This window comes from Magnolia sinica, chromosome 17 (assembly GCF_029962835.1).
Source record: "Magnolia sinica isolate HGM2019 chromosome 17, MsV1, whole genome shotgun sequence".
Classification (NCBI taxonomy): Eukaryota; Viridiplantae; Streptophyta; class Magnoliopsida; order Magnoliales; family Magnoliaceae; genus Magnolia; species Magnolia sinica.
The window spans coordinates 61,933,473-61,952,440 of NC_080589.1; the positions used below are offsets into that span (position 1 = coordinate 61,933,473).

The 18,968-nt window shown below is 41.7% G+C and overlaps 1 protein-coding gene across 1 annotated transcript; it reads left to right on the plus strand.

Moving 5' to 3' along the window:
- Positions 1-434: 434 nt before the first annotated feature.
- On the plus strand, positions 435-18,898 carry LOC131230731 (electron transfer flavoprotein subunit beta, mitochondrial). The gene is made up of 6 exons (XM_058226679.1): positions 435-587; positions 664-948; positions 3,923-4,003; positions 10,095-10,189; positions 18,137-18,407; positions 18,560-18,898. The coding sequence occupies exons 1-5, from the start codon at positions 519-521 to the stop codon at positions 18,360-18,362; spliced, it is 756 nt and encodes a 251-aa protein (XP_058082662.1). The 5' UTR covers positions 435-518; the 3' UTR covers positions 18,363-18,407; positions 18,560-18,898.
- The last annotated feature ends 70 nt before the right edge of the window (positions 18,899-18,968 follow it).

Here is an 18,968-nt window from a genome sequence, read left to right on the forward strand (position 1 = left end):
GATACACTCTCTACATTTGTTGCCTGTCAATACATATGCCATCATTGGATGAATTCTACTATCACGAAATTGGCATCTGCACGATAATAATAATAAAAAAACCTTTGATACATCACGTTAGATGATACGAAGTCACTTAGAAATTACAAGGAAAATGCGCTCGCGGAATAATAGCCACCATAAACCGTCCACATCATGTAAACTAGTGGCACCAGCCAAAAAATTAAGCTTATGTTATTATCTGACTCTCGGATCGATGGACATCTATTGAACAGTTAAATATGAAAAAATAAAAATAAAAATTCCAAAGGTCATATTTTCCCAAACGAGTTTTGATTATGCGACAGTGCCACGCGAAATCTAATCGGTTTTATTTGAGTTTAATATATGCTACGTGGACAATTTTTTGACTGCATGTGTATCAACAGCCACACGCAAGCAGAGTATCATAGAAGTCCGTAAACCTCCTTCCATTTCATTTCTTGCGGAGGTCGGACTCGAGAGAAGCCAGGGAAAAGATGAAGATATTGGTGGCGCTGAAGAGAGTCGTGGACTACGCAGTCAAGATCAGAGTAAAATCCGACAAGGTATTTCACAAAATTACAATAATTGCCATTGCCTTCACCACCACCACCACCACCATAACCTCTTCCATGGTCTCAGACCGGAGTCGAGACGAGCAACGTGAAAATGTCGATGAATCCCTTCTGCGAGATCGCCCTCGAAGAAGCCCTTCGCATCAGGGAATCTGGTCTTGCTTCTGAGGTCATCGCCGTCAGCATGGGCCCCACCCAGTGTACGGAGACCCTGCGGACCGGTCTCGCGATGGGCGCTGATCGGGCGGTTCACGTCGCTTCCGATGCTGTCCTTTATCCGCTCTCCGTCGCCAAGCTACTCAAGGCGCTTGTCGAGATCGAGAAGCCTGGGCTCATCATACTCGGGAAACAGGTGACCTGATTGCTTTTTCTTCGTCCTCCTCCTTTCTTCCGGTGAGATTTTGTAGCATCCAAGCCGTCCATCGGATCCATTTCCTCGGGTTATACCCAAAGGTTGAAAATTAGCTCGGTTTAAGACTGGTGGGCCACACAACAGGGAGCAAGGTGGGATGGGACGCTTACCCTTGATTCTTACGGAGGAGCATCTTAGTTGTATAACAGCATTTTTTCCCCTGACACTTCATCCATGAAAGATGAAGTGTCGGCCTCGATTCCACATACACATCGTGGTGGGCCCCAATGCAAATCAAGGTTGGATGTACCCTCTCAAACTGTCTCCGGTGCTGTGGCCCACCAATGTTTCTGTTTGGGTTGATTCTAAGCCCTGGAGGTAGTGTTGGCGATTCATACGATGGATGGGCCTGATGTCGCGAATGCATCAGGTGGGCCCCACTTCTGCCTGGTACGGTACCGCTCGAGTGCACCCCTTTGGTATTTGGGGTTTTGTTTTGGTTCTAGAATTCGAAGAAGAGAAATGTTCAAGTGCTATCAGAGCAGAAGTTATGGTGCTTTTAGTTGCATCTGCTCAATTGGACAGTTGAATTGATCTATCTGAACTGTCTATTAAGTCTACAACACATTTCGTAGGCTACCTCAACAAAATCTCACGAATCAGATGATCCAGTCCATCTTTGATTTGGCCTTATTTTCTGTAGCTATCTGTTTTCCAATCCATGGATGGGATGGCTACAATTGCCTAAAAGAAGTCTCTTTAGAATCACAAGCAATCCATGATGGGCTCTAACACATCGATGGATCAATCTCAACCATCCATGTTAAAGGCTGTCGATCAAATGGTTAATATTTATATGCTAAGCGTAATGTACAAGATGCATCTAAGTGCATCCAAGTGCATGGAAGTACATGATGAAAGTGCATCTAAGTTCATCTAAGTGCAAAATGCTCTGAGATGAACTTAGATGCTCTTATCCTATATGGTTGTAATTTTTTTTTCCCTCTTTTTTCAATGGATTAGTTGATAGTGGAGCTTATCAGTGAAATATTTTGTAAAACTTCTGAAGTCTAGGATCTGTTTGGGTGTAAGTCAAAATTAGAATGGAAGTGAATGCTCATCAACCCATGAGCATCTTGAGGAAGTGGAGCCATTTCGCGCATCCCACAAAATGCGGAATGCACTTTGTGAGATGTGCCAAATGCTTCCATCTGCTAATGAGAATGGAATGACAATAGGATAAATTAAAAAAAATTAGAAAATTGAAAAAAAAAAAAAAAAAAAACCCACAAATTTAAACCCATGTTCAATCAGCTTAGTAAATAACATCAGTCCCAAATTCACACATATTAGCTAACAAACACATGGAAGGATGCAAAATTAACACAATGTTGGTTAGCATAGTCTGCATAAAATCAGTTATAGTGCACAAGTTTTGCTAAGCGCACATGCGTGTGCGATAAAGCTTGTGTATATGCCACACATGTGCCAGCATCACCCATAGGTGTGAGATCTAATCCATTGATCAGGTTGCTCTGACCTTGTACGTGTTTTCCCCAAAATAAATTCTGGTCCACTCATCATGTGGCCCCCAATATTGCAAACTATAGGGTGGATTTGAAAACTTCAGCCAAGTTTTCTGGAGCTGTACATTTGTTTTGCAAATTTGTGGCCTGCCTGACTAGTCGATTGACCTGATTCTTGGGCTAGGGCATCAATTTAGTGGCGTCCTTCTGATGGATGGATTGTATCTTGGCCGTATTGTGCCATGTTGGCATATGTGTTGCTTGTAAATGAGCTTTACTGCACATGCATGTGGGCTCAACAAAGCTCATAGGCCATATATTGACTTGGATGATACTTTCCCTTGTAGTTTTGACAAGATTAAGCAGACAATACCACATGGAATTTCTCTCCTTCCCAAGCTTGCAAATAGAGAAATGGTGTGAAAATGGGGGCTTCGAAAGAAAGCCACCTTTCTGTGTTTTGCATTATGTGACATGTCATGATTCAGATGAGTTAGGGTGGATTTGGTGGACTTGGACCATTGGGGAGGGGGTTGCGATTCGTACCAGTTCTAGGCCTCTGTACTATTTTATCTTATTTTATCTTTTTTAAAAAAGAAAGTTTCTAGGCTTCTGCATCTTCTGATCGTGGCTAAATCATCCCTTCATCCGTATCAACCACCAAAAATTATACAACACCCTAGTCAAGGGGTCCAAAGCACAAGAAATAACTCTGGGCTTTGCCCTTTGGAACACCTCATCAAGAGACTTGACCCTATTGTTGCGCTTTTCCATGTTGACCACAACACCGCTACCAAGGTTGGATACCAAAGGAGCTTCTTTCTTTTAACTTGTATTCACAATTCCGTGATTGGTAGGCATACTGACTTCATATCAAACAAAGCCAAGAATCTATGCCAAACCTGGAATCAAACTAACAATGGAGTAAGAGGTGATCCATGGACTTAGCACTTAGGGGACATAATGCAACCATTTGAGATCCTTATATTCCTTCTGCAAAGATGGCCCTAGTTTTCTAGAAAGGATGCAAAACACTCCTATCTCATAAAATACACCAAAAGGCGCTTTTTTGAAATCACAGCAAAACCATGTGATTTCATTTCACATGGATTCTGATTACCACCGATTTGCAAGTTAGAGTCATCTCTTTCTCTTCCAAATGCAATTTCGTGATTCCGATTACCGGATTGTCAGATTCCAATGGATTCTGATTGCAGGCTGTCAAGCACAACTGGTGATTCCAGTTCACATGAATTCCATGGTAATTGCCAATGCATATCCAATACACACTCCCAAGTGACCCCTTAGCATTACTGGGATTCATCTTAATGGGCTTTTGCTAATTACTCGACTTTTGTTTTAGCTCCTGCTTTTGTTGAAAGGCACACTGCCTTAACTACTGAATACTGATATAGTTTACTGTTGTTTCGTATCTGGTTCTTTTGCAGGCAATTGATGATGATTGCAATCAAACCGGGCAAATGGTAGCTGGGCTACTCAGATGGCCTCAGGGAACCTTTGCTTCGAAGGTCAGCCATTTTACACAAATTTATACATGCAAAACATGCCATTCTATGCACTTTTAGAAATGCCAATTGTTGTTGTTTCTCTCAAATTCTCACTTTTGCAGCATCAAGTGTGAGAAATCAAACACAACTGGAGGGAATACCTGTCCATAGATGATACTCGAACCCATATCTAATCTCTCATCAACATAGTGTGTATGTGCAAGTCATTTGTCCCCTTCTACACTTCAATTCCCTCTTTCTGTTTGCTATAAAAGAACTTGAAGTTTATTGCATGCCTAATCTATGTAGACGTAGAAAAAGGGATTAGAGGGCAGTGTGAGTCCCAGCTTGGAGGTTATGAAACTGTAGAAGGTTTTCTAGCCTGGGCAAAGTCTACAAGGGAGCCTTGACAATTGGGGATTCTTTCCCATTATTGTAATACATTCTTCTTCTCCTTTTCTTAAGCTACTAATAATAATAACAAAGACTCATCTTTCCTAAGAAAAAAGAAGGAAAAAAAGGAGATCAAATAATGGTTTTAAAATGAAAATGACCTTTTGTTGACTTTAATTAGGGGTAGTGCACTTTAATCCAATCATATCGATTTCTGTACTTGAACATAGAAGTGTAAGGTCCAAATCTCTTCTACAAAGGTTTTTATGGAGGAAACACAAAGCTCCTTCAAGGATTTCCACCCAAAACAAATATTTATAACTCGTCAAGACCCTCAAAAGTTTCTGAAACCTAACCCAATTAGGAACCCAATTTTATCTTTGCTGAAAAGAAACCGTATGAAATAACAAAAATTAGGATCCTAAAATAACCTGTAAACAGTCAAACATGAAATGTACAGTGACTCAATCATATAAATTAGGAGTAGACGACAATCAGCTGTAAATCACTTATGAAATGATGAAATGTTCCTCTTAGTAATGGTTTCTTAGACAAGAAGGTAGACTTTTATGGACTCGGTGTATAATTTAGTAATGCATTTGTGAACAGTTTCTCTTTCTTTTTTCTTTGAATCAATGGAGGACAACATGGAAACGGAGATGGGTCTTTTTTTTGGGGGGGGGGTTAAAAGATGAAGATTTTATTAGGGCCAAAAGGTGAGAAACAAAAGACATAACTATACAAGGAAGAAGAAAAAAGAAAGCCCAAAACTATACAACCAACAATCCCACGGCCGAGACCAAGATCCCAAGAACCAAAAAAAAAGAAGAAGAAAAAAAAAGGGAAAAAAAAGAAAGAAGAAAACCCAACTATGGAGCCCAATTGCTAAGCAAGCATAGGATTTTGCTGAAGACACCGGCTTCATAAATGCCAGAATTCTTGAAGCAACAATTGTTTCTCTCTAACTAGATTGCCCAAAGGACAACCAACAACAAGATACACCATTTCTTTCTCCCCAACTGGCCCCTGTCTTCACCATGCCACTAATAGAATAGGACACCAATGTCTTCTGGCATGACCCTGGATATCCTAGCCAGCTGAAGCACCCGGGACCAAAATTTTAAAGAAAACTCATAGTGGATGAATAGGTGATGAACTGATTCGTCATGGTTGGGGCAGAGGCTGCGGGCATTGGGCAAAATCATGCCCCTTTTCTGGAGATTATCAATTGTTAGAATATGATTTCTCCCCAGAAGCTAACCGAAATCCACCACCTTAAGACGTGCACCATACGACCAAATTTTACTAGTGTGGGTAGAGGGGCCTGAAAGGGACACCAAATCAAGATGGTTATAGAATGATTTCATAGAAAAGACACCTGAGCTTGCCCTGCTCCAGGAGTTGGAATCCTTATCCTCAAAGAGAGACAATCCATGCAGACGGGAAAGAAGGGAAGTGAGGTCCATGGATTCATCATTGTTGACGTTCCTCCTTAACAGAGGAGACCAAACTCTCAAGGATCCAAACATGGAGAAGCATTGCGCCACAAGAATGTCCTTGACTGGGTTAATGAGTGCAAGGGAAAGGGAAGCCTCCGTAAGGAGGAAAGGCCCACACCATGGGTCTTCCTAGAATCTAATTTGGTCACCCTTCCCAGGAACAAAAGAGATACCAGAGAACACTTTGGAAGATAGTTTAACAATACTTTTCCATAAGAATGAAGAACGATAAAAAGAAGGTTTGGTTCTCCAGCCCCCTGCTTGGAGGCCATTTTCCACAACAATAATGGATCTTTAGAGACTAGAGCTTTCAGAAACAAATCTCCATATCCAGTTTGCCAACAAAGCTTCATTGACTAATCCTAGACGTTTGATTCCGGCTCCCCCCTCTGAGTAGCGAGAACAAATTTCTTTCCAATTAAGGCGAGGGAATTCTTTGAAGAAGAGCCCCCTTGCCACAAAAACGACCTCCACAACCTGTCAATCTTAGCAATAATTGACTTGGGGCAAGAGTAAAGGGGCATAATATTACGGAAAATTAGAGAGGGAGGATTTAATGAGAGTAATTCTGGCACCCAAGGACAGGAGTTCGCATTCCAGGGGGAGAGCTTACTCTCAAACCTTTCAATAACTGTCCCAAATGTGAGTAGTAGGCTTACCAATGCAAAGAGGGAGCCCTAGATAAGTCGTAGGGAGAGAGCCTATGCTACACCGGAAAGGTTCAACAAAAGAAAGAGTCTCTTCTCTAGATAGATTGGTCCCGAAAAACTCTAATTTAGCAAAATTTAACTTGAGACCTGAGACTACTTGAAACCAACAAACAACCATGCTTAAGAAATCCACCATGGGATGCTTAGCCTCGCAGAAAAAGCAACGTATCATCTGCAAATTGAAGATGGTTAATCTTGATTGGAAAATTCTCCAGTCTGAAACCTTGGAACAACCCTCCTCTTGACCCTTTGAGAGCATACAACTAAGATCTTCCGAAATTAGAGTGAGCCATTAGTGAGCATAAAGAACTCGGCAGAGGAGACGCAAGCTCTTATCTAGGCTCTTCATCTCTCCTCAAATCCCATCCTAACTGTCATATTGTCCAGGAAGGGCCATTCAACATGGTCACAGGTCTTCTCCAGATCTAGCTTGCACATAACCCTGACACTCCCCGATCTGGAGTAAGAATCCAGGCATTCGTTAGCTATTAAAACACTATCTAGGATTTGCCTGCCGATTACAAAAGCGCTTTGGAATGGGGGAGATGATTGAGGGAAGCACAATCTTCTGTCCCTAACTAAGCACTTTTGCTAGGATTTGTAGTGGCTACTGAGTAAGCTGATCGGTCGAAAATCCTTGAGATTCTTAGCACCCTCCAATATCGAAATCAAGGCTATAAAATGCACTTACATTTTAGAGGGGAGACGATTACAAGAGAAGAAGTCCTCCATGAAACTCAATAGATCACCCTTAACCATGTCCCAAAAGGACGCAAAAAAATGCAATAGGGAAACCATCGGCCCAGGGGCTTTATCACTTTCTAGGTTTAAGACGGCAAACTTAATCTTGTCAAGGAGGAGAGGCTTTTCCAACGAGTTAGCCTTATCCGAAGAAATGTGACCAAAAAAGAGATTATTGACAAAGGGATGATCAAGACGCCCACTGCTTAATAGATGCGAATAAAAGTTAACAACAACATCACAAATTTTATCTTTATTAGTTACCCCTTAACCATTTAACATCAGGGAAGAAATGCAATTAGTTCTAGCCCGAGCATTGGCTTCACTATGGAAAAATTTCGTGTTTTATCTCTTTCCTTAAGCCACATTGCTTGGGAACACTGACACCATTTGATTTCTTCCTCTTTAAGGTGGGAATAGTAGTCAAGGGATAACTTATATCTTGGAACAGATTCTTCCTCCGAGAGGGGGCCCTTTTGCTCCTTCAAGTCTAGGGCCTAGATGGCATTGAGCAAAGTCACCATCTGGGATTCCCTAAGACTGAACACCTCCTTATGCCAAATCTTCAGTTTAAGTATGAGCATTTGAAGCTTTTTGAACAGCTTGAATCTCAGACAACCCTTGACAAGAAAGGAAGACCAATCGGAAATAAGGTTATGGAATCCTTCCACTTGCAGCCATGCAGGTTCAAACCTAAAAGGTCTGGGGCCCCAGTTTAACTCGTCCAGCTTGAGAAGAATAGGCCAATGATTGGAGATGGGATTGGGGAGGCCCCTTTGATGAACATATTTGAATTGCTGGATCCAATAGGGGGAGACCACAGATTTGTCTAGTAAAGACATTGCTGGAGGATTGTGACCATTAGACCAGGAGAATTTAATGTCCCCCAAGGGAAGATCCAGTAACTCATGCTTGCTCATCCAAGACGAAAATCCCCGCATACTAGAGGTTATCTTGGAACCCGAGGATTTCTCATGAATAGAGCGAACAACATTGAAATCTCCCCCTATTCACCGGGGCAGGTTCCACTTGTCAAAAGCTTGGGACAGCTCTCCCTAGAAGGATTCTCACAAGGTGGGATGATTCAGACCATAAGCTCCAAGAACAGCCACTGAAAGCTGGAGGAAACTTCCTTGAAAGCAACATTTACGGAGAAGGATCCAACCCAACTATCGACCTTCTTCCAAACCAAGAGTTCCCACATGACGAGGACACCACCTGAGGATCCGTCAGCATCGAAGGCTATCCAATCAGAGCTTTTGCAGGCCCAAACAGAATTGATAATAGATCTATCAACTTTCTGACGCTTAGCTTGGTAGATATCTTAAATGGCTATGCTATACTTTATTCGTTGACGTTGGAGGCCAAAAGCAATGATTTGGTCACTATAAAGATTTCACGTACTTCTTAAGTGGCTCAAGAGATGGAGGCAAGAGTTGGTTTGTGCCCTAACCCTCACTGGATGGATTATGATTGTCCTCTCTCCCCTTTAAAAGTTTGTGTGGTATGCCTACCTGTGAATACTTCACTAATTTTTGTGGACCCCAAATATTTATATGCCCTCAAGTCGAGTTACTAACCAATCTGATAAGACCTCAAAATTTTGTCTCATGTTCAAGTTTAGCTTTGCTTACATGGATAAATTACATTTTGTTTCATAGGTCTTTGGATGTCATCACCTTTTTCATAGTTATCATGTTAGCTGTTGACATCCTCCAAAAATAAAAATAAAAACTTGTTGACAATATATGGGATGTCTTCTCATGTAGTAAATAGTCCATTCCAACTAGTTTGTCAACCTTACCAGTCTCCCTCCCTCCCTCGGTATGGTTTTACTCGCAGAAACACAATAGGAGCCTATTGCAGCCCAAGGTGGCCGCCCTCCCCACCACCCCACCCCCCCCCCCCGCCCGGGAAGTGCAGGAATGAACACAGTGTCTGATTAGAGTTGAGCTCCATGATCTGTCTAGATTTTTTATGGACCTCTAATGGGTGTGGCCAACAGAGTGGTCCGATCAGTTAGTGGACCTCACACATGTTGCGCAGCCAAATCGTGGCCCACATATCCTTAGGATTTAGTTTTCGAGTCCTCATCTATTAAGTTTAGTATTTGATTGGTTGGTAGAGTTTGGTTAATGGTTTGCTGTACAGGTTTCCCTTTAGTATTCTATAATTTAATTGTGGGCCAGTTTTCTAGTACCAAACAATGTGCAAAAGGCCCGAAATTGGTCCCATGACTCCCGCCTTACTAAAGGGAAATTCCTAGCAAGTTAATGACCGACTACATGTGTGGGGTTCCCTAACTGGTGAAATCACCATATTAGCCCATGTATCTATTGGGCCACCATCAGGGACTGAAGGAACTATCCAACAGATTGTTGAGCACAACTCCGATTGGACTGATTGTGTGGTTAACTCCTGGGTTTTTTGGTGGGGTCCACTCTTGCTCTGCAGCAGAGCCACTAGTCACATCCACCCTTACTGATAGATACACCCTCTCTTTTATACTTTGGGTATTGAGAAGGTTGTATTACCAAAAGTAGGAGCAAAAGGGTGTATCCATCAACCAGGTTGGTTTTAGGTGTTTATTCCCCACATACATATTAATAGATTCATCTTTTGTATTGTTCCCATTTCCCCCGTTGTTCATGAACCTTCAGGTTAAATCTTGCCATTTGCTTTGTAGTGACCACTGCGTCTGAAAACTCATGTTCAGTTCTATACAGGTACCTTATTTATTGATATTGATGTTTTGCTGCCTTCTAGTAGGTTTTGTTGGACAAAGAAAAACAAGTGGCAACAGTGGAGAGGGAGGTGGACGGAGGTCTTGAGACTCTATCTTTAGATCTACCAGCCGTCATAACGTAAATATCACGTTTCTCTTCATGTTTTTTTACTTTTCATTTTCTACATTTGGCATGGTTTTCACATAGCTAGCTTGAATCAGCAAAGATGCTTCCCCTAAAACTCTAAAATGGAGAAGTTGATTGTATTTCTAAGAAATATCTACTGGAAGCTTCGCAGAAGTGGTTCTTGTTTCTCACATGGTGGGTTCTTGTTACAAAGGAAAACGTTCTGAAGTTTCGAAGGCAGTTTCTCATCATGGGGAAACCACATTTCACTTTTCGTTGGCATATTTTTCACTTTCAAGTTGAACAGTAAAAAGCCTAGAGGTATTATATAATGGTTGGCCCGAGCAGAACACTGAGTCCGACATCTGTACAGGTGGCACTCACCGTTCCATGATCCAGATCATTCTCCTGATGGACCCCACCATGGATGGTTGTGCCCCAAAATATCTCCTTGTCAAGACTATACTAACCATCCGTCCAAGAGTCAACAGGATTACCAGCAGTTCACATTCAACAGGATAAACCGGATTGGACAGTTAAAATAGTCTGACCAGAGAGTTTGATAGGCATGCCCCACTCATGAGGGCGATTCGGTGAATTGTTTACATCATGTGTGCTACTGTGACAAAATCCATCCAGCTTTGCTGAGCAGGGGTACGATACCTTGTGAAAATACATGTATCATGTCATTATGCTAACACAACTCAATTCACATGTGATGAGATTTTAGTTCTTTCTAAATAGTGTTCTATCATTATGAATAAGACTACTCTTTTCCTCATTCCATGTCATCTTGCTATGCACAGTTTGCTGTAATATTATAATCGTGCTACAAAAAATAATATGGCACTGCAAAATTATTACTGTTATTATAGAATTGTTAAGTTGGAGATTTGCTAAGCCCGCACACGTGTGCAATAAAGCACATGTACACACCACACGTGCCATCATGGCATGGTAAGTCCAAGATCTACCACTATATGGATGCACTACCCAAGAATCAGGTTGATCCACTGCTTAGGTGGGCCACAGTTTGCAAAACAAATGCACGGCTCTGAGAAAACATGTACAAGATTGGGCTCCCGTGTCCAATATTGGGGCCACATGCTGATTGGACCAGATTTTATTTTTGGGAAAACATGTACAAGGTTGGGCCAACTGATGGATGGATTAGATCTTGCACGTATGTGCCATACTAGCACTAGTGGCGTGCATACAAGCTTTGTTGCACGCCTGTGTGCTTGGTAAAGCTCGTTAAAATGGTTTTATGACCAGACACTACACCTATGTTAATTTTGCACCATTTAAAAAAATGGTGGTGACTCATCCTCCTCAAGTGTGGCATGGATGTAGAAGTAGGAGATTAAAAGAAAGAAATAATGGTGAAGGGAACAAAAGAAGAGGAGAGAGTAAGTTTGGGAGAACGAGTGTTATGTGTCTCTTGCCCTAACACCAACTCTCTTATTACAATAAAGGTGTAGAGTTCTGTAGGAACATGAACGATGATGCACATGCACTAATACAATATATATATATATATATATATATATATATATATATATATATATATATATATATATATATACAATATATAATCTCTACACTCCCCCTCAAGTTGGAGCATAGATATTGATCATGCCAAACTTGCCACAAATCTGATGAAGAGTATCTTGAGTCAAAGACTTAGTAAGAATGTCGGTCGCTTGATCCTCGGAGTGAACAAAAGGGGTGACAATGTCTTTGGAGGCAACTTTCTCCCAAATAAAGTGACAATCAACTTCAATGTGCTTGGTGTGCTCATGAAAAACTAGATTACTTACAATATGTATGATTGCTTGGTTGTCACAATGGAGAGGGATAGGACCTGAAGGAGGATATCCCAGTTCTTTAAGAAGTGTGTGAAGCCACACAAGTTCATATGTTGTATGAGCCATGACCCAATATTCTGCCTCAGCTGAGGAGAGCGCAACCACGGATTGTTTCTTACTCTTCCACGAGACAAGATTCCTACAAAAAAGGTACAATGGCCAGACGTAGAGTGACAATTATAGACACTACTGGCACAATTGGCATTAGAGTATCCATAGAGGTGAAGATGGCCATGGAACCGAAAGTGGAGCCCAAGACCTGGAGCTGATTTAAGATATCGGAGAATGCGGTAGACAACAATAAGATGCGACGAACGAGGGGCATCCACAAATTGGCTAACAACACCAACCGCATAGGATAGATCTGGTCGGGTAATAGTTAAGTAGATAAGCCGACCAACAAGGCGCCGATACATCTCTGGATCAGATAGAAGAGCACCATCATTCGGTCGAAGTTTTTGAGAGGGATCCATGGGAGTAACTGCAGGTTTGCACCATAACATACCAATTTCCGTGAGAAGATCAAGGACATATTTATGTTGAGACAGAACCACTGCTGATTTGAGTGAGCTACTTCAATGCCTGAGAAATAGTGAAGAGGGCTGAGATCCTTGATTTCAAAACGAGTCTTCAGGAAGGCTTTGACAGCTTCCATACCAACAATGTCACTCCCGGATAACACAATATCATCCACATACACAATGAGCACAATAATTCTTGTTGATCGGAGACATGAAGAGAGAATGATCCGCGTGACTACCCCACAAAGCCAAACTCAAGGAGAGCATGGCTAAATTTTATCAAACCATGCACGCAGAGATTGTTTAAGGCCATAAATCGCTTTCTTCAATCGGCATACAAGGTGAGGGTTGTTAGAGGCCACAAAACTAGGCGGCTGATGCATATAGACTTCTTCTGTGAGATCCACATGAAGAAATGCATTCTTCACATCAAGCTAGAAGATGGGCCAAGACAAGTTGAAAGCCAAGGAAACGAGCACCCGAATGGAGTTAAGCTTGGCCATGAGAGAGTGTCTCAAAATAGTCCATGCCGTGTGCCTTAGTGTAGCCTTTAGCAACAAGCCGAACTTTATGACAATCAATGGAACCATCGGAAAGAAACTTGATGGTATAAACCAACAACATCCAATAGGCTTATGTCCCTCAGGAAGAGAGACCAACTCCCAGGAAGACGACCATATGAAACAAAATTGCTAATAGGGTGCTTACTGCAAAATCAAGTCCCTTTGCACAAGGCAATAGGGAGACCTTGATTGGGAAGGGATTGATCACTTGAACAATCATCTGAAGTGAGCAGAGTGGTGGATGGTGGAGTAGTAGAAGGTTTAGCCCATCGCTGATACACTTGAAGAGGCTTTAGAGTACCTGACTCACTAGCAGATGGAGGAATAGGGGAGACAATAGTCTCCTCAGAATCAGTAGAAATAGGAAGAGAATGATAGGATGAATGCTCTCCCTGAGTCCCAAAAGGGTCACCAAGAGACCTACCATGATCCAAGAAGTAAGGAATGTCCTAAAAAAGGTTACATCAGCCAATATATACTTCTTGTGAGTCAAGGGGTCATAACACTTATACCCTTTTTTGACTATGAGAGTACCTAATGAAAACACATTTAGTGGCACGGGGACTAAGTTTAGTGTTACTACCATATAAAATTTGAACAAAACATGTGCAACCAAACACTTTAAGGGAGAGGTGAAATGGATTGTCATGGGGATACAAAATACCAAAGGAAGATTTATAAGATAAGGTGCGAGATGGTATGCGGTTAATGAAAAATGTGGCAGTAAGAAGAGCATCACCCCGAAAATGTTCCGGTAGGTGCATACCAAGAAGAAGAGTTCGAGATACTTCAAGAAGGTGATAGTTCTTTCATTTAGCAATATATTAAAGGAGTTCACGCACAACATTTCCAAGACAAGATACCATGCTCCTGCAAAAAAAGATAAAAAGGCAGTAGACATCATTATTAGAGTGGAGGGTTTTGATGGAGCATTGAAACTAAGTAAGCACTTCATTATAAAACACCTTAAACGTATCAAACGCTTCACTTTTAGATTTCAATAGGTAAACCCAAGTCATACGAGAGTAGTCATCAATAAAGGAAATAAAATATCGGAATCCAAAATTAGAGAGAACGGGGGCATGGCCCTAAACATCTGAATAGACAATTTCAAAATGTTGAGATTTCCTCCAAGATGAACTAGGAGGAAAAGTGGGATGATGGTGCTTAGATAGTTTGTAGATCTCACAACACAGTTTTAGAACCGGACATAGATGGGAACGAAAGGCTTAATCTACCTAAAGATGGTTGCCCTAAACGGCAATGCCATTGTGACACAGACTCGCAATCAGGGAAAAGAGTACTGGAAGCTGCAACAGGTGTATCATCAAGGAGGTAAACGCCTCCTTGCTCATGGCCCCCATCAATCACCCTCTTTGTCTGAAGGTCTTGGAAAACACAATGAGAGGGAAAGAAGGTCACAGAACAATTCAAGGTTTTAGTGAGAGAACTGATAGACAATAAATTGAGTGGAAAACAAGGTACATGTAAAACAGAGGACAAAGATAAGGTGGGAGAGAGAGAAATGGACCCAACTCCTGAGATAGGAGTTTGATTTCCATTGGTAACAGTAACAAATTGAGATTGGTAAGGAGGAGTAAGAAGAAAAGAGCTGAGAGTTACCAGTCATGTGAGATGATGCCCCAGAGTCGATGACCCGTGAGGTAGGGGATGAAGATGCAATGAGAGCTGTACCTGACTAAGCGGAAGTTGCATGAGAAGGCTCAGGAATATCACGAACATGAAGTCGCATTAAGGTATCATAGGCAACTCGAGAAATAACAAGAGAATCCCCAGGAGATGTCTGCTAAATAATAGAGGAAGGAGGCTGTCCCTCGATAATATCTGTAGCAATAAAAGAGGCGGCGACATAAGGAGGACGGTCATGCAGCTGCCAACAATAATCAACATTATGACTGGTTCCACCGCAGTGAGAGCATGAGTGTGAACCATCACATCCTCAGCCACGTCCTCTGCAATCAGGGAGGGGAACAACCACGGTCACCATCTCGACCCCTACCATGACCACCTGATTCAAATTCACGCCCCCAACTAGGAGATGGTGCTCGTGATCTACGAAGAGCAGGATGATGATCCACAACAACTTAAACCGACTGCTTTGGGGGCACGGGGGAATAAGAGGAAAACGCAAAAGTGAAAGCCCGCTGACACATGGCCTAGACAGTCGTCAACAGTGGGAGAGGATCCATCACTACAACCTGACTCTGAACACTGTGATAGTCGGAATTTCAACCGGCTAAGAATTGCATGATGCAAGTGTCGTTGCGCTACTTCCGGGCATGTTCGTGATCGTCTTTACACTTGGAGGGAAGAGGTTGATAGATATCAAGTTCATCCCACATGCCCCATATGGTCGAAAAATAATCCTTCAACGTTTTAGACTCTTGTTGAAAGCGGCCAATATCTAAAATAAGTTGTAACACTCTTGAGAAGTTTTGAGCCTCATAACATATCATGAAGAGTGTACCAAATGCTCTTAGCCATAGATAGAAACATAACAAAGTTATTCACAGAAGGCTCCATGCTATTTAACAACCAAGCTATAACTTGATAATTTTCCCTTGTCCAAGTCTTGTAACTGGCATCCGAAGCGCTTGGAGGGTCATCCAATATGTAAGATAACTTCTCACGGGCCCCCAAAAATACTTTGACGGATTGAGCCGTTGAAGATAGTTGCTGCCATTCAACTTAACTGACGTAATCACCAGGGCTGGATTCAAGAGATGGAACAGAGGAAGACAAAGCTCCTTTGTCTTCCATAGATGACCCAAACCAGAAACTCACGAGAAGAGAGGAAAAATGGCCCACACACAGACCAAAAGAGGAAAATGGCAGCCCAAAGCTACAAGGCAGCCACCAAACAACCAATTAGAGAAGAACAACAGCTAGAAATAGGATTAAACAGTTAAAGGGGCCATTCACAGCAGCTAGGTGTATGTTCAAAATAGTAAATCCCAAAAAAGTGCACAACCAGCCACATTTTTGGGGGAAAACATCACTCAAAGATGATTTTTTTTCTTAGAAAACCCTCTATGGAAAGATTGAGGGAGGTATTTCGACCATTCATGTTGGGGGGATTTGAAAAAAAGCTTACCGATTGAGAGAAATTTAAAAAAATGGAGGATTGGGGCCTGTTTTCCGAAAAAAAAAACACTATTTTAGGAAAAACTCAAGGAAAGAGGGATTAAAAAAAAAATCCCGAAAAATCACCAAAATCTTCTCACATCATGTTCTCCCAGAATCCAAAAGAAATATCTTCAAACCACGCCATACATCCGTACGGCTGCTGACATCAACAGTATATTGTTCACAAAAACAAGGTTTGATGCCGGAAATCCACTCTGATCCAAGTAGGAGATTAAAAGAAAGAAATATTGGTGAAGGGAAGAGAAGATGAGTAGAAGAGAAGAAGAGAAGAGAGAGAGAGAGTTTGGGAGGATGAGTATCATGTGTCTCTTGGCCTAACACCAACACTCTTATTACAATAAAGGTACAGAGTTCTGTAGGAACATGAAGGATGGTGCACATGCACTAATATAACAAGCAATCATTGATCGCTACGCAACACGCTACCGCTATTTAAAACACTGATCCAAATTGTGGGTCCCACTGTGGATGTAGCATATACCCAAAATACGCACTGATCAAGCAATCTTAACCATCCAATAATCGTTATCAAATGGATGATTAAAACTAAAATAGTGAGTGGTACAAATTCCCAGTGAAAATGAGATGATTAATGTTCTCTTCTCCGCGCAATTCTTTGATTATTCTCCATCCAAAGTTGGGTTGGTGATTTGGACAGTCTGGATTGTTGTTAGGGCTGTAACTTAGGTTTGGGTCAACTCGACTTTGGGCCTGGTTGGATCAGGTTGTCAAGGTCCTTGGTCCAGTTCGGGTTGGAAAACACTAACCCGATTTGAAATCAGGATGGGTTTGGTCCAAATTCAGTTAGGGTTAGTTTGGTTTGGGAATAATCACATGTATTTGAGTCGGTTGGGTTGAATACTGAGGAATTTGGGTTGGGCACCTCAGGTGGGAATTACACAAATTCCATATCCCACTTGAAAGTCCAAAACATATTAGGGCTAGATCAATAAAAATTATGAACCAAACGATATTCAAAGATAAGAAATAATCTAGGGTAAGAAAAGGGGCATCAAATTGGAAATTTGAGTAATTTAGGGTTAGGTTTAGGGATTTTGGGTGAAAGCGGAGTGAAAGAGAGGAGAGAGATGAAACAGAGAAGTACCACACGCATGGACAACAACAATGACCAAGATGAGAATTGTTGCAATAGATGATTAAGTCGAAGTGTAGATGATGGGGTGAGATGAGAAAAATGGATGGTAGAAGTTGGGTAGTAGAGATGACGATGGATGGGGGCGAATCGGGATAGATGTGGCTTGGGAACCCTTCGATGAAGGGAGGGTTGCGCACCAGGTTGGGTCCTCTTGAGGTCAGATTGGGTTAGTTTTTAGATCATGAGATTCCATGATGGGCTTTTATTCGCTATCGGGTCCATTCTCTTAAACCAAAACTCCGTCTTCTAACTAGGAGGCCCTTCCTAGACGTCGTCATCCATCCAGATCGGCGGTCTCCAGATCGACGGTGGGGCCCTCCTTCTTCTGGTGTACGTGCGTAAGGGGGACGGCGTGAGGGTGCATGTGAGCGTGATGTCCCCATCATGCTACCATTTTTAAAGTGGTGCAAAACTAACATAATACTCTAGCTCTTGGTTTAATATATGAAACCATTATTTCTGTAGTTAATTGAATTTAATGATAAGTCTCATTAAAGAAACTGCTCTTTCATACGGATTAGGCACTTCCGAAAGCCACACATTACATGGTCTTCTTCTTCTTCTTCTTTTTTCCTTCCCTAAAGTAATCTGGCCTTTAATCAATCCCAAAATGATTTGTATCAGATGTATTTTTCTATTGCTTCATCACTTGGGTTTGTCATTTTGTATGACCTTTGTTGCAGCACGGACTTGAGATTAAACCAGCCACGTTATGCAACACTTCCCAACATAATGAAAGCTAAATCAAAGGTGATCAAGAAGGTTACTCCTGAAGAGCTAAACGTGGAAATCAAGTCTGATTTGGAGGTTGTTGAAGTCAATGAACCACCCAAGAGGAAAGCTGGCGTGATTGTTTCCTCTGTTGATGAGCTCATCGATAAGCTTAAAAATGAAGCCCATGTCCTTTGATGCCTACTCTTTTGCCGAATTCGTTTCAGATCCTTCTTTCCTCAGGTTGGTTGACCTCATCTCCTGTTTTTCTTATTCCCTGCATATGATCCAAAAATACTGCATTTCATATTTGGGTGTTTCATTTTGATTTTATAATGGATAACAACATCAAGATGGAAGCCAAATTTGTAACTCTGGTTTCATTTGCTTATCAGGAATAACAAAAAATAAGTCCATTTCTTGGGTCAGACTTCAATGTGTGTTTGACCTAGCTGGCTGAATTATGGAAACTCATCTTACTGCAACACATGGTAAGCATGCATGGCAATCAGGACCGACCAATTGATGGTGGACAGCTTAAAAAATAAGATTGATGGGATAGTACTATTGATGGCGGATGTCTTCAATTGGACAGGATGTGGAATAACATCATCACGTTCACAATGCAGGCCGACATGATGTGCTGTTTGGCAGCAAAGTGTATTGTAATTTGTATTCCATTTCCACCTTAAGCTGGATATGATTGCTTTTTTGCTTGCCCAAACAATGCCTTTTCTTTTTTTTCTTTTTTTTAGCTTCGTTGATGGTATGCAGGCCTCCACACGTTAGCTTACCACTTGTGTA